General features: G+C 39.1%; 1 protein-coding gene across 2 annotated transcripts in view; it reads left to right on the forward strand.

The window, feature by feature from the left end:
• Positions 1–535: 535 nt before the first annotated feature.
• tmx3b (thioredoxin related transmembrane protein 3b) overlaps positions 536–17,092 on the forward strand; it is a 30,791-nt gene continuing 14,234 nt past the window's right edge. Inside the window, exons 1-13 of one of the 2 annotated variants that reach the window (XM_034214034.1) lie at positions 536–658; positions 907–964; positions 1,462–1,501; positions 2,816–2,939; positions 4,050–4,095; positions 6,212–6,292; position 6,561; positions 7,337–7,435; positions 7,623–7,700; positions 8,022–8,088; positions 12,702–12,800; positions 15,876–15,933; positions 16,137–16,190. In XM_034214034.1, the coding sequence (XP_034069925.1) occupies positions 562–658; positions 907–964; positions 1,462–1,501; positions 2,816–2,939; positions 4,050–4,095; positions 6,212–6,292; position 6,561; positions 7,337–7,435; positions 7,623–7,700; positions 8,022–8,088; positions 12,702–12,800; positions 15,876–15,933; positions 16,137–16,190 (902 nt within the window). In that variant the 5' untranslated portion in view covers positions 536–561. The remainder of the gene's footprint in view (positions 659–906; positions 965–1,461; positions 1,502–2,815; positions 2,940–4,049; positions 4,096–6,211; positions 6,293–6,560; positions 6,562–7,336; positions 7,436–7,622; positions 7,701–8,021; positions 8,089–12,701; positions 12,801–15,875; positions 15,934–16,136; positions 16,191–17,092) is intronic. The other variant, XM_034214033.1, reaches the window with a different exon arrangement.

Here is a 17,092-nt window from a genome sequence, read left to right on the forward strand (position 1 = left end):
ATTTGGTAATTTATTATTTCATATTATAATTACATGCTGCAAATTCCTAAACCTGGGGCCAGGTATTGTAAATTAAGGATATAGGAGTAATACCACATAAATAGCACATTACTGATAATACTTCAATTATAACTTTGAATGCAGTACTTTATGATACTTTGGCCTACAGGAAGTGTTGGACTGTTGCCTGTATTCTTTGATTAGATCGCCACCTTGTGGTGAGTATTCGCTATTACTGGCAGTATTATAACCTAATACAGTTAAATGCAGTTTAATTGCCTGATAAATATAACGTGAATTTAAAAAAGAAGCAACTATTATTTGCACATTACGATATTTTTATTTGGATTTCATGTTGAGTGCGGATTCTGAAAAACAGGAAAACAATGGTAAACAAAATACACGGATCCAGTTTTACGTGTATCATTTTTAAATATTAAACAATAAATAAAAAGCAGCCGTTAGGGCCTGAAGCTGTTGTGAGCATAGACATATAAAGAGGCTTGGCTCTTTATATGTCTATGGTTGTGAGCATGGCTGTGAGCCTGCGTAACCCCGCGCATGCGCAGTCCGGCTACATTTAGCAGCTGTATTTCCTGCTTGCTGCTGTTTCCACTCGAAGCAATGGCAGAAGTGAAAGCTTCCCTAATTTGTGGCGGTATGTTCACTTTTTTATTCATTTACATTCAACGCTAAATGAAACATGTAACCACTGCATCTGTTAATATAACCTTTAAAGCTCCAGTTGTCGAAACGAAGGGGAAATGATGCTCAGTTAGCTGGGACGAGCTTTAGCTGGTGATGCTTCAGTCATGAGGTTTCAGGCTGGACAATAGACTGTAAAGATGTTGGTGCGTTAATATGACATGTCGTTTGTGTGATTTAATGTATGTCTCAATGTTGCAGTTATCGCGGCTTTTCTGGCTTCAGCGGTGCTTGCATTTGTTGAAGATCTAGATGACACGTAAGTGATGCACTCCTCTGCCTATATTTCACCTTCCTGCTACTGTGACATGATAACGTGCTATAGCCATCATGTGGGTGCAAATCACAGTTACGTTTGATGCTTACTTCTTCTCTATTAGAGGAGTTTGTGCATTTTTGATTGTATGCAATTTTACCCATATTTGAAGGGGTTAACAAAGGGCTACATAATTACAAATTAAAGGGGGTCATCTTGATTTCATCTCAGGTTTCCTGTTGCATTTTAATTGGATGCTTGTGGATGTCTGTAGAGATTTTGTGTATTTGTGTTTTTTTAATCTCTTTTATGAAGTTCATGGGTCTTTTACTTTTAACGAACAATGACCCTCATATTCACATGTTTGAATATCAATTCTTCCACTGTGTCTTTATTATGTGTATGTTTGACATGTAGCACACATCTTTATAATATGAGTTTACAGAAAATAGCATCTAGTTCACTTTATGTCACTTTGATTTATTCTTCTTTTGGGACAGATTTAAGGACACTAGAGTGAGCGATGTCTGGCTGGTGGATGTGAGTCTGACACACACACACACACACACACACACACACACACACACACACACACACACACACACACACACACACACACAGTCTGGGTCCATTCAGCTATGCTTTACTTCATATCCAGCGCAACGCTGCTGGGATCATCCCTTGCGGAAGTGGCAGCAGTCGGGGTAGGCGGGCGGGGGCCGGAGGGGGGGTGCAGACTGTCCTCTGGATTTGTGATTAGAGAATGAGAAGTCATGCATGCCGGGCAAAGCCAGGGGGCTCGGAGGGCTTTATATCAGAGTTTGTGTATGTTACCATTCAAGCAAATCAAGTTTGAGCACTCAAAGCTGCCTTCACTACTAGTTTGAGTTGCAACACTGAGTCCTTATGCCTTTAAATACTGTGTCAAATGGTTACTGTTTCTCATACACTGTGTTCAGAACTGAGCAGTCATGGAATATATTCAACTCAAATACTTATTTTTTGGGGAATTAAGACATTCCATGGAACTGGTCTAATGTTATAAAATAGACCTGAATTATCACCAGTTACTTACTGTATGTATATTTTGAAAGCTCCACTGTGTGGTTTAAAGTGATTAACTCAAAATTATACTTATCATTTTTATAAGCAGACTCCGCAGATCAGTAGAAGTTCTAAATAAACCAACTATACAATACTGCGAGGTGGTGTTGACCAAAAGCTGATCAAAATGCGGAGTAGAGATTTGGACTTGTATTTACCAGGAGGAAATAAACATGACCCTAAATGAATACAATGTTGCTCGATAATTTCCGGATATGTAAAATAAGTAACTGTTTGTTGACAAGATTGCCCTACAAAATTAAAAGGGAATGATAAGTAAATTATGTACACAACTTATCACTTATAAATGATTTGTTGAAAGTCTAAGATGTACCTTAGATAGCCCTTATGACCATTATTTAAGTTTGTAGTGTTGTCGTTTATTCCATTTAATCTATCCTTGAGGTCATACTCAATATCATTTTAAAAAAAAAGTACAATAGTGGCAACAACACAGCACTAAGGAAGCTCTTAAATCACTGCGAGGTCATATAAAGCAAAACAAAAACGAAGTAAGGTCAATGTGAAATATACCTTGTGTTAGATTAATTGGAAGCGAGTTTGCTCAAAAAGACCTTGGCTGGCCTAGCGCACAGGATCAAAGTTAAGTGGCACAATACTGCATACAAATACATATGTGAATATAATGCAGATTTGGTTATTTACTACATAGATGATGTTATAGTTTGCATGATATAACGTAACATGTTTACATTATTTTAAAGTTTTCTTCCTATTTGTTATTTTCAGTTCTATGCCCCATGGTGTGGATACTGTAAAAAGCTGGAGCCGGTGTGGTACGATGTGGGAGCAGAACTGAAGAGCTCCGGATCGCCGGTCCGCGTGGGAAAGATGGATGCTACGGCTTACTCTGGTGAGTAGACGATAAAGCACCTCAAGGTCTTCCCTAGGAGACTGTTAGTCCCCAGGTGAATATTTCATGTGCTGGAGACAGATATAGATCAAACTAATTGACAGTGTTGTTCAACAACATGATGACGCCTCAGGTCAGGTCTTATTTTAAACCAACATAAAGAAGATAAGAGTTTTTATTTCACCATGATATGTCAAAATTATTGTTAACCCTAACCCATGCAGGAAAATATTAATGTTGTGAGTACACTTTAAGATAAATTGCATCAAAATGTGCTGACTGGAATGATCCATAGATACTTATGTTGATTTCCTGTCAATAAGCGAACAGTAAGGCTGCTCGATTATGGCAAAAATCATAATCTCGATTATTTGGGTCAATAATTATTAAAAACGATTATCCATTTACTTTGAAAACATCCATTTATTGAACTTTTTTTTTTAACAGTATGTTTTTAACAGTTGATTACCCTGAACTCTAAGTATAATTCAACTGAAAAACCAATTAAAAAAAAAGAAAAAATTATCGTTTTATTTCGATTATGTTGTTTTCATAATCGTTGCAAGCCAAAATCGTAATTGCGATTAAAATACAATTAATTGAGCAGCCCTAGCGAACAGTATCATTAAGTGCCTGATAAACACAGGATAAGGTTGACTATATATGACAAAAGACTAATATTTGAAACATGACTAGAATACATAAAAAAAGAAATGGTATAATCTATGGGGCTTTTTGAAAAGAATAGTTTAGTTTTTGGGGAAATATGCTTATGAGATTTTAGCAGACATTGATAATCATTTATTTATGTCATTTTAACTTAGCCATTAGCTTAGTTTAGCTTGGCTCCAACATTTCTGTAGCTACGTGAGAGTGCTATCAATTGACTCATCTTGTTATTTGCAAACAAATGGGCTCAAATCCCGAAGATTAAAATGTTCCATCCACTTCCTGATCCAACTCACTCGCTGAATCTTAATTAGAGAAGTTATTTCAACCCTGTGAAAAGATGAAAACAGGATAACTTCCAAACCTTTTGAAGAGAAAGATGGTTCTCAGTATAATAATATATTTTCGTTTGAGATGCTATATATTTTTTCTATTTTGCAGGAATGGCGTCAGAGTTCGGTGTTCGCGGTTACCCCACGATAAAACTGTAAGTGACTCTCTAAGCTTTGTGCATCAGAACATTGATTTCAATTAAACAATTTTTTGAACAAAGCCATAGTTGACTATTTAGATGGATTCAAAGCTACGTTTAGTGTAAGCATATATAAAATAACATACAGCCAAGCTTACTTAGCCTTTTTTTGTTTCAATTAGCTTAATTTTCTTAACCTCAGCTTTCAATAGGCTTAAATAAATCCATATAAGATTAAAGAGCTTATTGAATTTTGCACAGACCTGCAGGCTCTGGACACAGTATGATTATAAGTCTAAAACAATATGCAGATTACTCTGTAGAGCCTCTAGTGTTTAGTATTTGTTAATCCTGTGTCATAGAGGCATTGATCCATGGGTATTTTTTGAGGGTGCAATTTGTTGTTGCATTATACTATATTGTACATGTGGCTTAAGTTTGTATTGTGTTATTATAAGGATTGTTTTACTTGCTTGTTGTCTTTTTTCCCTTGAGGTTTGGCCTTTTGAGATGCCGTTAGATGTCTAATTCAGGCGGGAACAAGGTGTTGTTGAGGCTTCCTTAAGGCATTACTAGTGACAGACTCTGTTCGCACCTTTTGAGCTCAATTGCATTAGATACGGCTCTCCTGAATGCGTTGATTATATTTTTCTTGGGCGATAAATTTAAATGAGGCTCCTTTATCTAACTTTTTCAGGTCTTTCTAAAAATCACTAAGGTGTATCTTGTATTAATTAAGAAATCAGGAGTGCTTGATACTATTTCCACTCAAATATATCAACTGATTTTCCTTCCGCTTGTTTTCTGAAATGTCATTTTTCAAATGTTCAAATGAATGATTTTCTGTAGACGCCAGCTGTTCAGCATCAGAACTCATGGTGACTTGAGAGAAATGATCATCCCATATGAAGAATTTCCTCCATCTATTTGAAACCGAGTCATTTATCCTCACGCTGCCATAATGGGCTCATAATCAAGCTCATTTGGGAAACTGCCACAGGATCACGGCAGGGTTCATAACATTAAACCAAGCAAGTGATGAAACACCCGTCGAAGAACACGAGATGCCTCCCTCGGTGACTTGATTTAGAGTTCTGTCCCCCCCTGAGTTCATTAAGCCCTTTGGGCTGATGCAACCTTAGCAATCCTTAATGCATTCTGCTTTTTGTAGGAGCTCTACTCCAGCAGTTTCTCTGGATGAAACTCAATTAGGGACAGTCATTTGTTGTTGTTTTTCAGGGGAGGTGAGAGGCTTTAGATTAATTCGACCTTTTGTGATGAATAAGCTGTTCTTTAAAGATTTGTTGTTTCATTAGAGCACCTTGTAAGAGACGGGTTGGCGTTGCAATGCTCGGCTTTAATTGAGCCGAAGACAGGTGCTGTCTTTAATGGGCTGAAGTAGAGCTGCCACTAATGATTGTTCATTATTGATTAAGCTATCGATACATTTTTATTCTGTTTAGTAAAGAATTGGGGGGGGGGGGGGGGGGGGACATGCCACAAACAAGGTTTAAAAGGCCCAGGTGTCCAATACCTAAAGATATTCTGTTTACAGCGATGCACTCAGTGGCCACCTCATTAGTTCATTAGTTCCTCATTTGTTAGGAGTCAATCGGACAGAAAGCACCTTTGGGATGTGATGGAGAGGGAGACTTTGCCGCATGAATATGCAACCAGCCAATCTGCAGTGTTGAATTTGTTGAAATGCCATTCTGGGTGCAAAGAGGAGCTTCATTCCTACCCAGTTTTAGAAAGGTGTACTGAAAAAGTTGCCATGAGTGTGTAAAGCAGAGAAACTAGAGCTGGAACTAGCTAATATTTGTCATTTCTGCTTGATTCAAACAACACATTTATTACATCAAAATAGTTGCCGCAAAACGTTCTCTCTATTCACGAATGAAATGATTTAGTTTGCCTCTTTTGCAACATTCTATCTCTTATGCACACTAAATGAGGTTTTTCTGACAAACCAATAACCCAAATGCAAAATTCAATTTCATACAAATGATTGCCAATTAATTCTATTTCACATGAATGTTTCGATCAGTGTCTTCACCCAGCAGCAATTTGACAGCCCAAAATAATGAATGCTCAGCCTTTCACTCGTGTTTTGTTTCTGTCTCTGTTCAAGGTTAAAGGGGGATCTGGCCTATAATTACAAGGGGCCAAGGACAAAAGACGATATCGTAGAGTTTGCCAACAGAGTGGCAGGGTAAGCCTTCAATTTTCACATTCAAAATACAAAGTAAAATAAGTACAACTGTCTTTATTTCCAAGCTGCACTAATAAGAACCAATCCAAGCAAGCTTATCAACGCAGGCCATATTTCTTTCATAGCTCAATGTTTCCCGCTCTGAAGCTCCAGTTTGTGCTATTGTGACTGTTCCTGACATATCCCCCCCCAGCTTGGCCCTGACTTCAGGGCTGCAAGTTGCTAGATATCCACTGGGTGGTGCCACCAGCACAGAGATCAAGAACAGAGTTTTTTTATTAATTAAAAAAAAATCATACATTCTACATACAACAAAGTCCAGGGGCAGACAAGCAATACAACATTACATCAAGTAAATAAAGAAAAAGAAAAAATGAAAGAATTTTGTTTTTTTGATACTTCAGATTTAATATTTTTTAAATTTTGAAATGAGTTTTGATTGCCTTCTTATTCCTAATGTCTATAGTGCTAATATATTGTTACATTTCTTGATAGAATTGTACAAAATTTGGTTTGGAGTCAGCCCATTTATTTTAATGGATATGAAATTTCCCTAAAAATACATTTAACTGCACAAAAAAGACAACATCTGCATCCATACTATTACTGTAGGCCTGAAGTACATAAGAATATCTTGAAGTCTGAGGGTTGAACCTTTTGTCACGTCTTTCTGCTAATAAAACATTCTACATCATACCACAATATTCTACAACGCACGCACTCATACAATAAAATGGCCAATAGTTTCTTCTTGTAGATTACAAAATGTAAAGGAATATTCAATATCAAGTCCAAATCATTGCAGTGTCTTTTTTGCTGGATATATTGTGTGTAACATTTCATTTTACATACAATTTATTTCCAATCAACCACATTTGTTTCCATTTGATGTCTCCATAAAGTGAAGCCCAGAAGAATCTTCCTCTGGGCAGAGTTACAGTTTGGATCAAGAACAGAGTTGTTGGGAGTCTTAGCTTGAGTTAACGCATCAGTGTGCCATTTTTGTCCTGAACTAATCTGCGTTGGTTCTTTTTCCCTCCGCAGCCGGCCGTGAGGGCACTTCCCAGCAAGCAGATGTTCGAGCACATGATGAAACGACATGATGTGCTCTTTGTGTATGTCGGTGGAGACTCTCCCCTCAAAGTAAGCGCCATTTACATCCAAGCACCCAGCTTCAATGCTAAAACTGTGAATTGATTGAACGAAAGAAGTACTGCTGTTGTAACACACAATAGCTTTTGTGTTGTTCCTTGTAGGGACACGGCATCTACAACTGTTAAACACAAATGTATCCAAAGCTTTGTGCTTAAAGCCTTGTTTACTGTTGCAGGAGAAGTACAACGACGTAGCCTCCGAGCTCATCGTCTACACTTACTTCTTCTCGGCTTCAGAGGTAGTCTTCCCAGAGGTAACGCTTTTTAATTTGCATTCCTTTATTAAATTAACTTAGAAAACTGAAATCCCTTGTATATTTTTTCCATCATATGTTACTGAAACGTCATGGCTACTTTTTAGAGATTAAAGTAAATCATTCAAAGTCTTTTAGTCATCCTCCCACAACTGCATTTGGATACCAGCCTTGCTGTCTCTGCAATATGCAAAACAGCACAAGTTTCACAGTTTGCTTCACAACGGTCTTGTTCAACATTTTGCAGGTGCACATACATTCCTAGAGTAAAAATGATATATGGGACTTGGTTTTGACTTGAATATCTGTTTGTGTTTTCAGTCAGTAACTTTGCCAGAGCTTCCTGCGGTTGTAGTATTCAAGGATGGAGCCTACTTCACCTATGATGGTGAGTATTTTGTTACCTTGTCTTCATCCACTGCTGCAGTTTTGTTTAATTTAGATGAAAAAAGGTACAAGAAAATGTTTAAAGGGCTAGTGGGGAATACTGTGTGTCCTACTCTCCGTCTTGTTTTCTCTAGCTGTGTTCCTCTAGTTTTCCAGACTCTTCCACTGGTCTTTCATCTTCCTCACCACATTGAGTTATGGTGTGCCTGGCCCATCTTAAAGCACCCAGGGCACTGCCCACTATTGTGTGTGCGGTGAGGCCAGCCGTGTTGTGGTGGTTTGACTTTGGGCGGACATGCATAGCACGCCAGGGTGGATGGGGGCATGAGAGACCGCAGTTAAGCCCAAAGAAATCAGCTGGTATTGTATATACAGTCATTTAAATCCAGGGACTGAATCACTGAAGCAGCCATCAAGTCTTTACAAGAAATCATATGTGACAAGGGGTTTAGACGAGCGGCTTTGCCCAATCTCTCAGCGCAACAACGTGACTTCCCCACATTCCTCCATGATGTCTTGTATTTTGCTGCTTCTGTGTGCCCTGGCTGGGAGCTGGAAACGGAAGGTAACGGCATCAAGACACAGTGACAGCACAAATGGGCCCCAGTAGTGACTGTTGGGGAGATTCGGTGCACGGTGCAGCGCCCGCAGAACAAAATTCAACTCCTCCATCGTCTGAGAGTTCACTTCCGTCTGCTCCACTTGACCGTTACGGAAGGGGGGCTTCCGGCACCAGAATCGCAGCAGTAGAGGCTCGCCACAGCAGACGTTGATGACAAAAACTCCACACTCCTCAGAGTCCTCCAGGACCTTGATACGGAGGATGTGGCGAATGTCTAGCATTGCCATGGCGACGGCATATTAAGCTTATCAATCACTGAGAAGGCCAGCAGCGGGGCAACGACATGGTCGTGTCCTTCCTCACATCGCAGATTTATACTTTCCCCCTTAAGCCTCGGGAAACAGTTGAAGGAAAAAAGTCTCTAATTATTATTGGCTGTTGTAGGTGAGAATGAATGGAAAATAATGAGAGTACAGCTCATTAAGCACTTACCTACAATGACAGCTCACAAAGACATTTCCCCACTCTGCAGTAGAGAAAGTAGTCTGCTTCTTCTCTTCTTTTTTTCCAGCAGTAGTCCTCGGCATTTGGTTTCTCTCCAGCTGTGTTTGTCAGAGGATTTTTCACTGAAAGTCCTGACTGGATGTTAAATTAAGGTATAAATGAGGCTGAGGCGCCTTATGTGGTTTTATGTCCTTCAGTTTGCATGATGTTCTGTCAAGCTGTTTTTATCGGATGCTATTTGGCTAAAAATTTGCATAGGCATTCACTGTTTGATGGCAGATGTGACGTTTATTGAGCTGCACACTAGCTGTGTTGTTTATCTACAAGCTACAGATGCCTGCATATACTTAAGGCAGAATATACCATCTCTCTCTTTGTTTTTGTATTCATTTTGCGATTCAGATTCCAAACACTTATTAGAAATTCCGAGCACACTTACACTTCTCATTGTGCAGGTCTGGCTTGTTGTGTTTTTTCAAGCACGAGACACCGCCGAGCAGACGGCACTGTCCAAACACGGCCCCTCGCTTTGTGTAAAAGGATATTTGACATTTCATTGAGCTTTGATTGGTTTAGTACACATCACAAACGGCAGCATCCCTTTTTTGAAGCGCGCAGTTAAAATATAGTACAGCGCAGAGGCTCATACATATTTAATAACTCTATCCTCAGTTTCAGACTGCTGTACAGGTCTGCGCTGTTATTGTGCTTCAAGGGCCAAAAGTGTTTTGATCATCGTGTGTGCGTGTGCAGTGATACCTTCAGGGCTAGAGCTGTGAGAAGACAGGAAAATATAATTAGGATGTATGTTAAGTCTAAACAGCTGGAATGTTGTTTTTGTTCAAACAATTCTGAGTGTGATACACATTAGTTAATACTCATAAACTGAGCATCAGGCTTAATCTGTTTCAGTGGGTTATGGTTTGGCCTCGACTCGCCTGATATGGATGGGCACATCACGCAGCCAGCTGTGTGGTAGCACTACTTTGCATGTATTTATTGATAGCACTTAAATGTGGCGGTTATTTGAATTGGCAAAGTCAACAAGGTTGGTGTGGATGACAAATTGAAGTGCGACCATATATTCCACACATCCCCACTAATCCAAACTCATGTTCTTTTCATGAAATATCTAAGCAGATATAGGGGGGGCTGCCTACACACATTAATGGTCCCCAGAGGATACATCTTATTGGCTTTTCTGATCCTTTAGTTCCCAATGAGGTTGACATTCGGACACTTTTGGTTGTTGGTGAAATATCTTAACACATATTTGATGGATTGCAAGTTGTACAAGCATTCATTGTCCCAAATGATTAACTCTAATAACTTTGTGGATCCCCTGATTTTTCAAACTGCATTATCAGGTCAGTGTGTTATTAGTCCATCATTTTCTACAAATATTCATGGTCCCCAGAGGATGAATCGCAATGACTTAACTCACCATGAGGTTGAAATGTTGTTGTTGAATTTCAGTGACATTTATCAACAACAATGTGATGGATTTCCATAACCTAACAATCATTCATTGTCCCCAGAGGATGAACTGTAAGTTTGTGGACCCCCTGATTTACATTTTACGCCATCATCTGGTCAGAATTGTAATCTGCCCAATAATTAAGTTTCTGGCCCAATACCTACAAAACTAATGACATTCTTATCAGCCTCATCCACACTTTGTGTTAATTAGCAAATGTTAGCATGCTGACACGCTAGGCTGGAGAATGTGCTAAACAACCAGCTTTCTTCCATATCAAGAAATGATGTACGTAGTGACACTTCTTCCAGACATGGTTCCCATCCCTCACTGTAGCTATTTGTTGTGATTATATTACATTTTTGGGAAATTAGTTAAAGAATTGTCATTGTTTGTCTTTAAGGGTATCCTTTTTGTATATCGTAGGAAAGTGAGACATGTGGTCCAACAATATCCCCAAGCTTTCTTTTATCAATCTTTTCATCCTCTGCCCCCTCCCGTGTTTGAATTATCTTTGATATTTTTCTCCCTCCTCTCTCTTTCACGTTTCTCTGTTTTTTTTTCGCGCTATTTGCATTGTCTTGGAGGTCGCCTGCGCCATTAACCTCCATCCTCGAGACGTGTCAGAGCTGCCTCTTCCCCCGCGCTCAAAACCCTGACACTGGATCATCCTCGCTCCACCCACTGTCTGTTGCTATTCCCCCTCCTGCCCCTCATCTTCCTCTCCAGTCTCCCGCTGTGTGAACTCTGGGCTGACAGGCTCCTGTAGAGCGCTATGGTGATTGCGAGGTTGGCACCCAGGACGAGAGCCGCTCTAATTTGCCTCAAGGTGATATAGATTCAGTCGATGTAGAGGTTCATCAGGCTGTACCATCCCAGTATGGGGCCTTCAGCTCACTCTCTCTCGCTCCTCGGAATGCTACAGCTGCATGCTGTCTACAAAGCCAGAACATCTGTGGAAAGAACTCTCTGGAATGTCTACCGGATTGACTGACTCAGCAGCTTTACAATAAATCTGCCTTTGCACAGCAGCAGCAGCAGCACTGAGGAATAGATTGCAATGCATTAAGGCCATTTTGATTCTAGTATAAGCTACGACCTCGGGGGGTTTAAAAGCGTGTTCAGGTTTTGGGTTGTCGTGTTCGGCTTCGTGGTCCTATCCTGCAGCGTAAGAAACCGTGTAAAGTCATCCCTGTTGTTGTAATTACTGTAATAGTAGCAGAAAGGTCAGGATAACTTATTAACATGTCATAATGAGGTCCCTGCCTTGTTTGACATCAATTATAATCATCCTGTAGCCTCTTTCAGTCGAAGAAAAAAGGGTTTAAACGGCCTCGCTGCGCCCTATTTATACCCAGGAAGGCCAGAAGGGTCCTGTTTGCATGTTGCCTCCAGATGTTAGGCTAGCAAAAACATGTGGTTAACAGTCAGGAGACGATCCTTTTTATTGTATTCTTCCATTTGCCTAATTCATCTGTTGAATTATGCATTCACACCACATGTGTAAAATCTGCCAAAAACTGCATCCACAAAATGAATGTACCTACGCTTTGAGAATCATTTACAAACCAAATGTGTTGTTTTTATTAAACAGAAAGGCTTAATAGCTGTAAAAATTAGGTTAGGTGAGCCAGTGTTGCAGATTATTGTGAATGAAAATGACTATTTTGGTGGTTATTTGATAAATAGGACATGAATGCATGTTGTGAATCCTTACTGAACTAAATGTACCTTCATATATGGCTTGACATCTAAAGTGATACATTTAGTTATTTACGTCTGGATTGATTCCCTATAAGCTCGATCTGATCGATAATCCATAGGTTGTTTCAGAACCAAAAAAGCCTGTTTAACCCAGAAGCACCTCCCTGTCAAAACAACATCTGATTATGGTTTAACTGACCTTGAGTCCCACTCTTTATTCCCCAGAGAGCGTACAGGTGGTAAACACTGTGATCTTCTTACAATCCATGGCATCAATACGCTGCTGTGCTGTGCTTTTAATATTGACAGGCTGTGTGTTGAATGTCAATTTTGTGCCTTTGAAAGATTCCGTCTCTTTGTTTTGCAGAGTACGAAGATGCTAGTTTGTCATCCTGGGTTAACAAGGAGCGCTTCCAAGGATACCTTCAGATCGACGGCTTTACATTGTATGAGCTCGGGGAAACAGGTATGCGTCAGATCTCAATAATATGTTTTTCACTCCACACATTTCTTTAATCTTATTATGACTTCAAGTAACACATTCATATAGTAGTCATGTACACAGGTGTAGTTTAATATAAGGGGTTTAACAAACTGTTCATAATTCATTCGATGTCTTCAAAACCCAAAAGATATTCGTTTTTTTAACATAAGACAATACATTGAAGAAATGCTCTCATTTCAGAAGCTAGAAAATGTTTTTTCCTAAAATCTAAATTATTTTTCTGTCGCCTTTTTAAGCAACTGATGGTTTCAGCTCTATTGTATTTTGAAACTTCATTCATTTTATTTTGCCCTTTTTTACTCAATTATTGAACACAGCTTTGCTCACGCTGCCTCTTAAATGCTATTTAAGGCTAAAATCCCAAATATTAAGCTTCCTTCCCTCAATGATGACTTTATAATGAAAAAAAAGACAAAAATCATTGTTATTAGACTGCATGCCGTGAATAATGACATTTAGAGGGATTAATGATTCTGGTCTTGTAACAGTGTCTCCCTGTCACATGTTATTTAATGGACTTGATGAACTGACAAAGTACACAGGGACAGCCGTTTTAACCTCTTTGAATAAACAGTAAAAATAACGGGTTACGTGCATTCATGTTACCATTATTTAACAAATGATACATGGACTTATGCAATCATGTATAATGTCACTATTCAACAGGTTTCATGATCAGCAAAAGTAGTTAAGATTTAAAAATCATGACAAAAACTAATTTCTGGTATCATCATAAAATCACCAAAATGAGTTTGCTTTCCAAAAACCTACGCACCACAGATTAATTGAACGCGGATGGAGGAATAACCTTCTCAAACCGTCTTGGTTTTGGTTGTTTGGTTAGCACCAGAGTTTGATCAACAGCCCAAAATAAACCACCCTCACCGGGAGAACTGTTTGTATTAATCAATCTGAACAGGTTAGGTGTGAAAGCCCCCTTGACTTGCTCCTGTAAAAAGCTCTTTGTACAAAATGTCACCATTAACTGTGTGCCCGGGGCTATGATAGCAAAGTCTATCACTTTGAGGTTTAGACCGTGTTGCTCTAGTGCTCAAATGTGCATACACTTTCTCTCCCACAGGAAATATAAGCTCGAGTGAAATACAAACTGTCTCTTAAACGGCAGTAAATTGATGCTCAGCGCACAGAAAAGCGGTGCTTTCTAATATTAGCTGCAGCATATTACTTCTTTATGTGCAGTTGACTGAGAGCAATGACACGGTATGGGCGTTGGATTTTTCGAACATTTGTTGCTGATGTGGCTTATTAAAGATGACACAGTCCGTATCTTCAGCCTCAATAACATTTAGATTAAAGTGACTTTGTGAAAACAGAGCAGGATGTTCCAGTCTTTTCAATCAAGTGTTAAGTTTCATGTCCTTGGGCTCATTTTGCCGTGCAGGAGAGACATTTTAAAGCATCGTCCCACACAAGTTTGTGTCCTTATGTTTAAATGGCAGTGTGACTGAAATCAATTAATACTCTCAAGCTGTAATTTAGATCTATTTATGAGTCAGAATTGAAGGGACAGAAGGCAGGCGTGGATAAGTGGCTTCTTGAAAATCTATTTGACAGATTCAACAGTTTTGTTTTCTTTGTGATGTATAGGCAGATTAGAAGGCTGATTTTCAGGGGCAGAGAGTGGAACGTTTCTCCGATAACAAGGAAAACAAACCACCCCTTTGGAAAAGACACTACACAGCATCCATTTAACAACATTGTTAAAGTAATGTACAAAACCACAGTGAAAGAGGGTCACGATTACCCCAAAAACAAATACAATTTTGACTTTTGGTGTCAATCTTTCTTAAGATTTGTATTGAAATCATCAAATGTTCTGCATAACATCACTGAATTATAACACACAACAGTCACATCGACTCAGTTAGCTGGATAAACAACACGGTCCGTAAACCTATGAATTAGAAGATTTGCTGGTCCGGTCTATAAATACACTTTAAACACATTTAAAGAAATATCATCAGGCGAGTTGTTGATTACAACACTTCACAGTGAAGGGTGTGAGTGCTATTGGCTATTTCTTCAAGCTTTTACAGGAATACCTTTTTAAAAAATAACTGTTTTAAATGATTCTTCATACACTAGAGGTCTTAGAAACTGAAAACCTATGGGTATTATAAATGGTTTTATCACTCAAATAAAGGCCAACAAAAAAAGCCAGGAAAGCCAATCAAATTATGAGAAAGTAGTCCCCTTTTTTAAACCTTAGATGTTGGCAATGTATTCAGTTGGAATGAATGTGGCTCATTGGGTTCTGTAGTTAAGCAGCATAGCAGAAGGGATCTATTTTTTTAAAGGATGCAGCCACAACAACAGAACATTTTGTGCACCTAGCGCTACAAAGAGTAAATTATGCATATTTTTGCAGGTTGTATTCTCTTGAAAGAAAAACACCATACATAAACCATTTTTTACTGTATTCATAGCCACAGAGCAATGCAATCGAGTTTTATAGGAATGATATGATGAGTTGAATATTTCCCATAGAGTATTCTCCTACTTTAGCTCTCTAACACATTATACGTTTAAATGTTTGTTTCTGTGGCTTAAGCTTCTCTTCCTTTTTCACAATGCATACCACAATCAGTATCTGCAAGGTGACATTTGTTATTTGTTGTCATGACAAAGGTTGTCCAATGCCTTTACATAACCTCAGGCCTTGCACCCATTACTGGCCACCAGGGGGCAGGCTGGTACTCTCATCCGAGAAACAAGGGGTTATCTAGTTTACAACCAAGTCAAACGAGTCAACACACCTTTGAGTTGTATAATAGTAGACCTATTTGTCCGTTTTTATTTTTGAATGGCACAGAAAAAGCTCTTCCACCAGAAATTGACCACTTGTTCGACCAAGTAGAAAGCCTAAGCTAGCTTAATGTTCGAGTGGTGATTGAATAAAGCGATCCTCTTCGGTGGAGAGGTGATTTTTCTCCTCCAGAGCCTCTTATCTGCCTGCCATTGTCTTCTCACCTTCTTTTTGTGTGTGTGATTAGTAATCCCTGTCTTCCACCACAGGCAAATTGGTGGCGATTGCAATCATCGATGAGAAGGACCCCACAGAGGATAGTGGCAGGTACAAAGAACAGTGACATTTAAAAAAGCATGGCTCAAGATGAATTGCTTCCACTGTTAACATTTTAGTTCAAGTTCCTTCAAGTATAAGATAAGACTTGCTGTTTATTGTTTGGATCTTTCCTCAAATTACAGGCATCCGTCTGAAGAAGTAAGACCTCGACTCATGTGGTGTTTTCTCTCTCTCTTCTCATTTGCTTTTAGATTAAAGACCTTGATTCAGAGGGTGGCGAAGGAATACAGAGAACATTTTAACAGGTAAGGCACGGATACGCCATGAGGTCAAAGATGAATATAAGATTCATACATTTATTCGCGGATGGTGCACTCACTAGGGAGCACCGCCTGTCTTTTCACAAGCAACTTTACGCCTTTGCTAGGGCATGCCTGTTATCTTCGAGTCTCAGTAGAAAGGTAATTATGCAAAATGTCAGCTTCCAAATATAGGTGTTCTTTTCAGCTGTCAGTCAAAAACTCAGCTCGCTTGGTATAACTGCATAATTTTCTGTTTTCTCCGGCTCCAATCGTGCAATAACAATTGGATATGAGCCTTTGTGTTACAGTTCCGCCTTGTTCAACCTATACACTCACCGGAGAGGAACCAATTAAACAAGGCTTTGAATACAAGGAGGAAATGCACTTTAATGTGCAACTGTATTATAGATATTCTCGCTGTTAGTGGACTGTAAAGGTTGCTAAGGCAGACGGTAGAAAATGGAGATGATGCAAAAGCGCAGACACTTAAATGTTTAACTTTAGGCTCCTGAAACAACTGCTGTGATTCAGAGTCGGCAGCTAGTAAAGAAAACATGTTGAATTTGAATCGGCTAAAGTCGCTGTTCTTTAAAAGACCTTAATCTTTTATCACTCCCTGCGGGGCAAAAGGCGACATCTTTTAAAGGATTAATAGAAAAAAAAGTATCACATCTTCATCATTATGTTGTGTTTAAGTTCCTCACTGTGCCCTGTCATTGACCATGTTGCTTCATTAGAGTTTTTTTGCGTTTCATTGAAGAGGTATATCTCAAACCGCCATGATCAAAGCGTTTCTCTCTCTCCAGGCATTCCCATTAGGACCGATTGAATTACACAGCTCCCTCTCATCTATTGAACTACTATCTACAGCTCTGTGCTGTTTTTTTTTATTAAGACTTTTGAGT

This window comes from Gymnodraco acuticeps, unplaced genomic scaffold, assembly GCF_902827175.1.
Source record: "Gymnodraco acuticeps unplaced genomic scaffold, fGymAcu1.1, whole genome shotgun sequence".
Lineage (NCBI taxonomy): Eukaryota > Metazoa > Chordata > Actinopteri > Perciformes > Bathydraconidae > Gymnodraco > Gymnodraco acuticeps.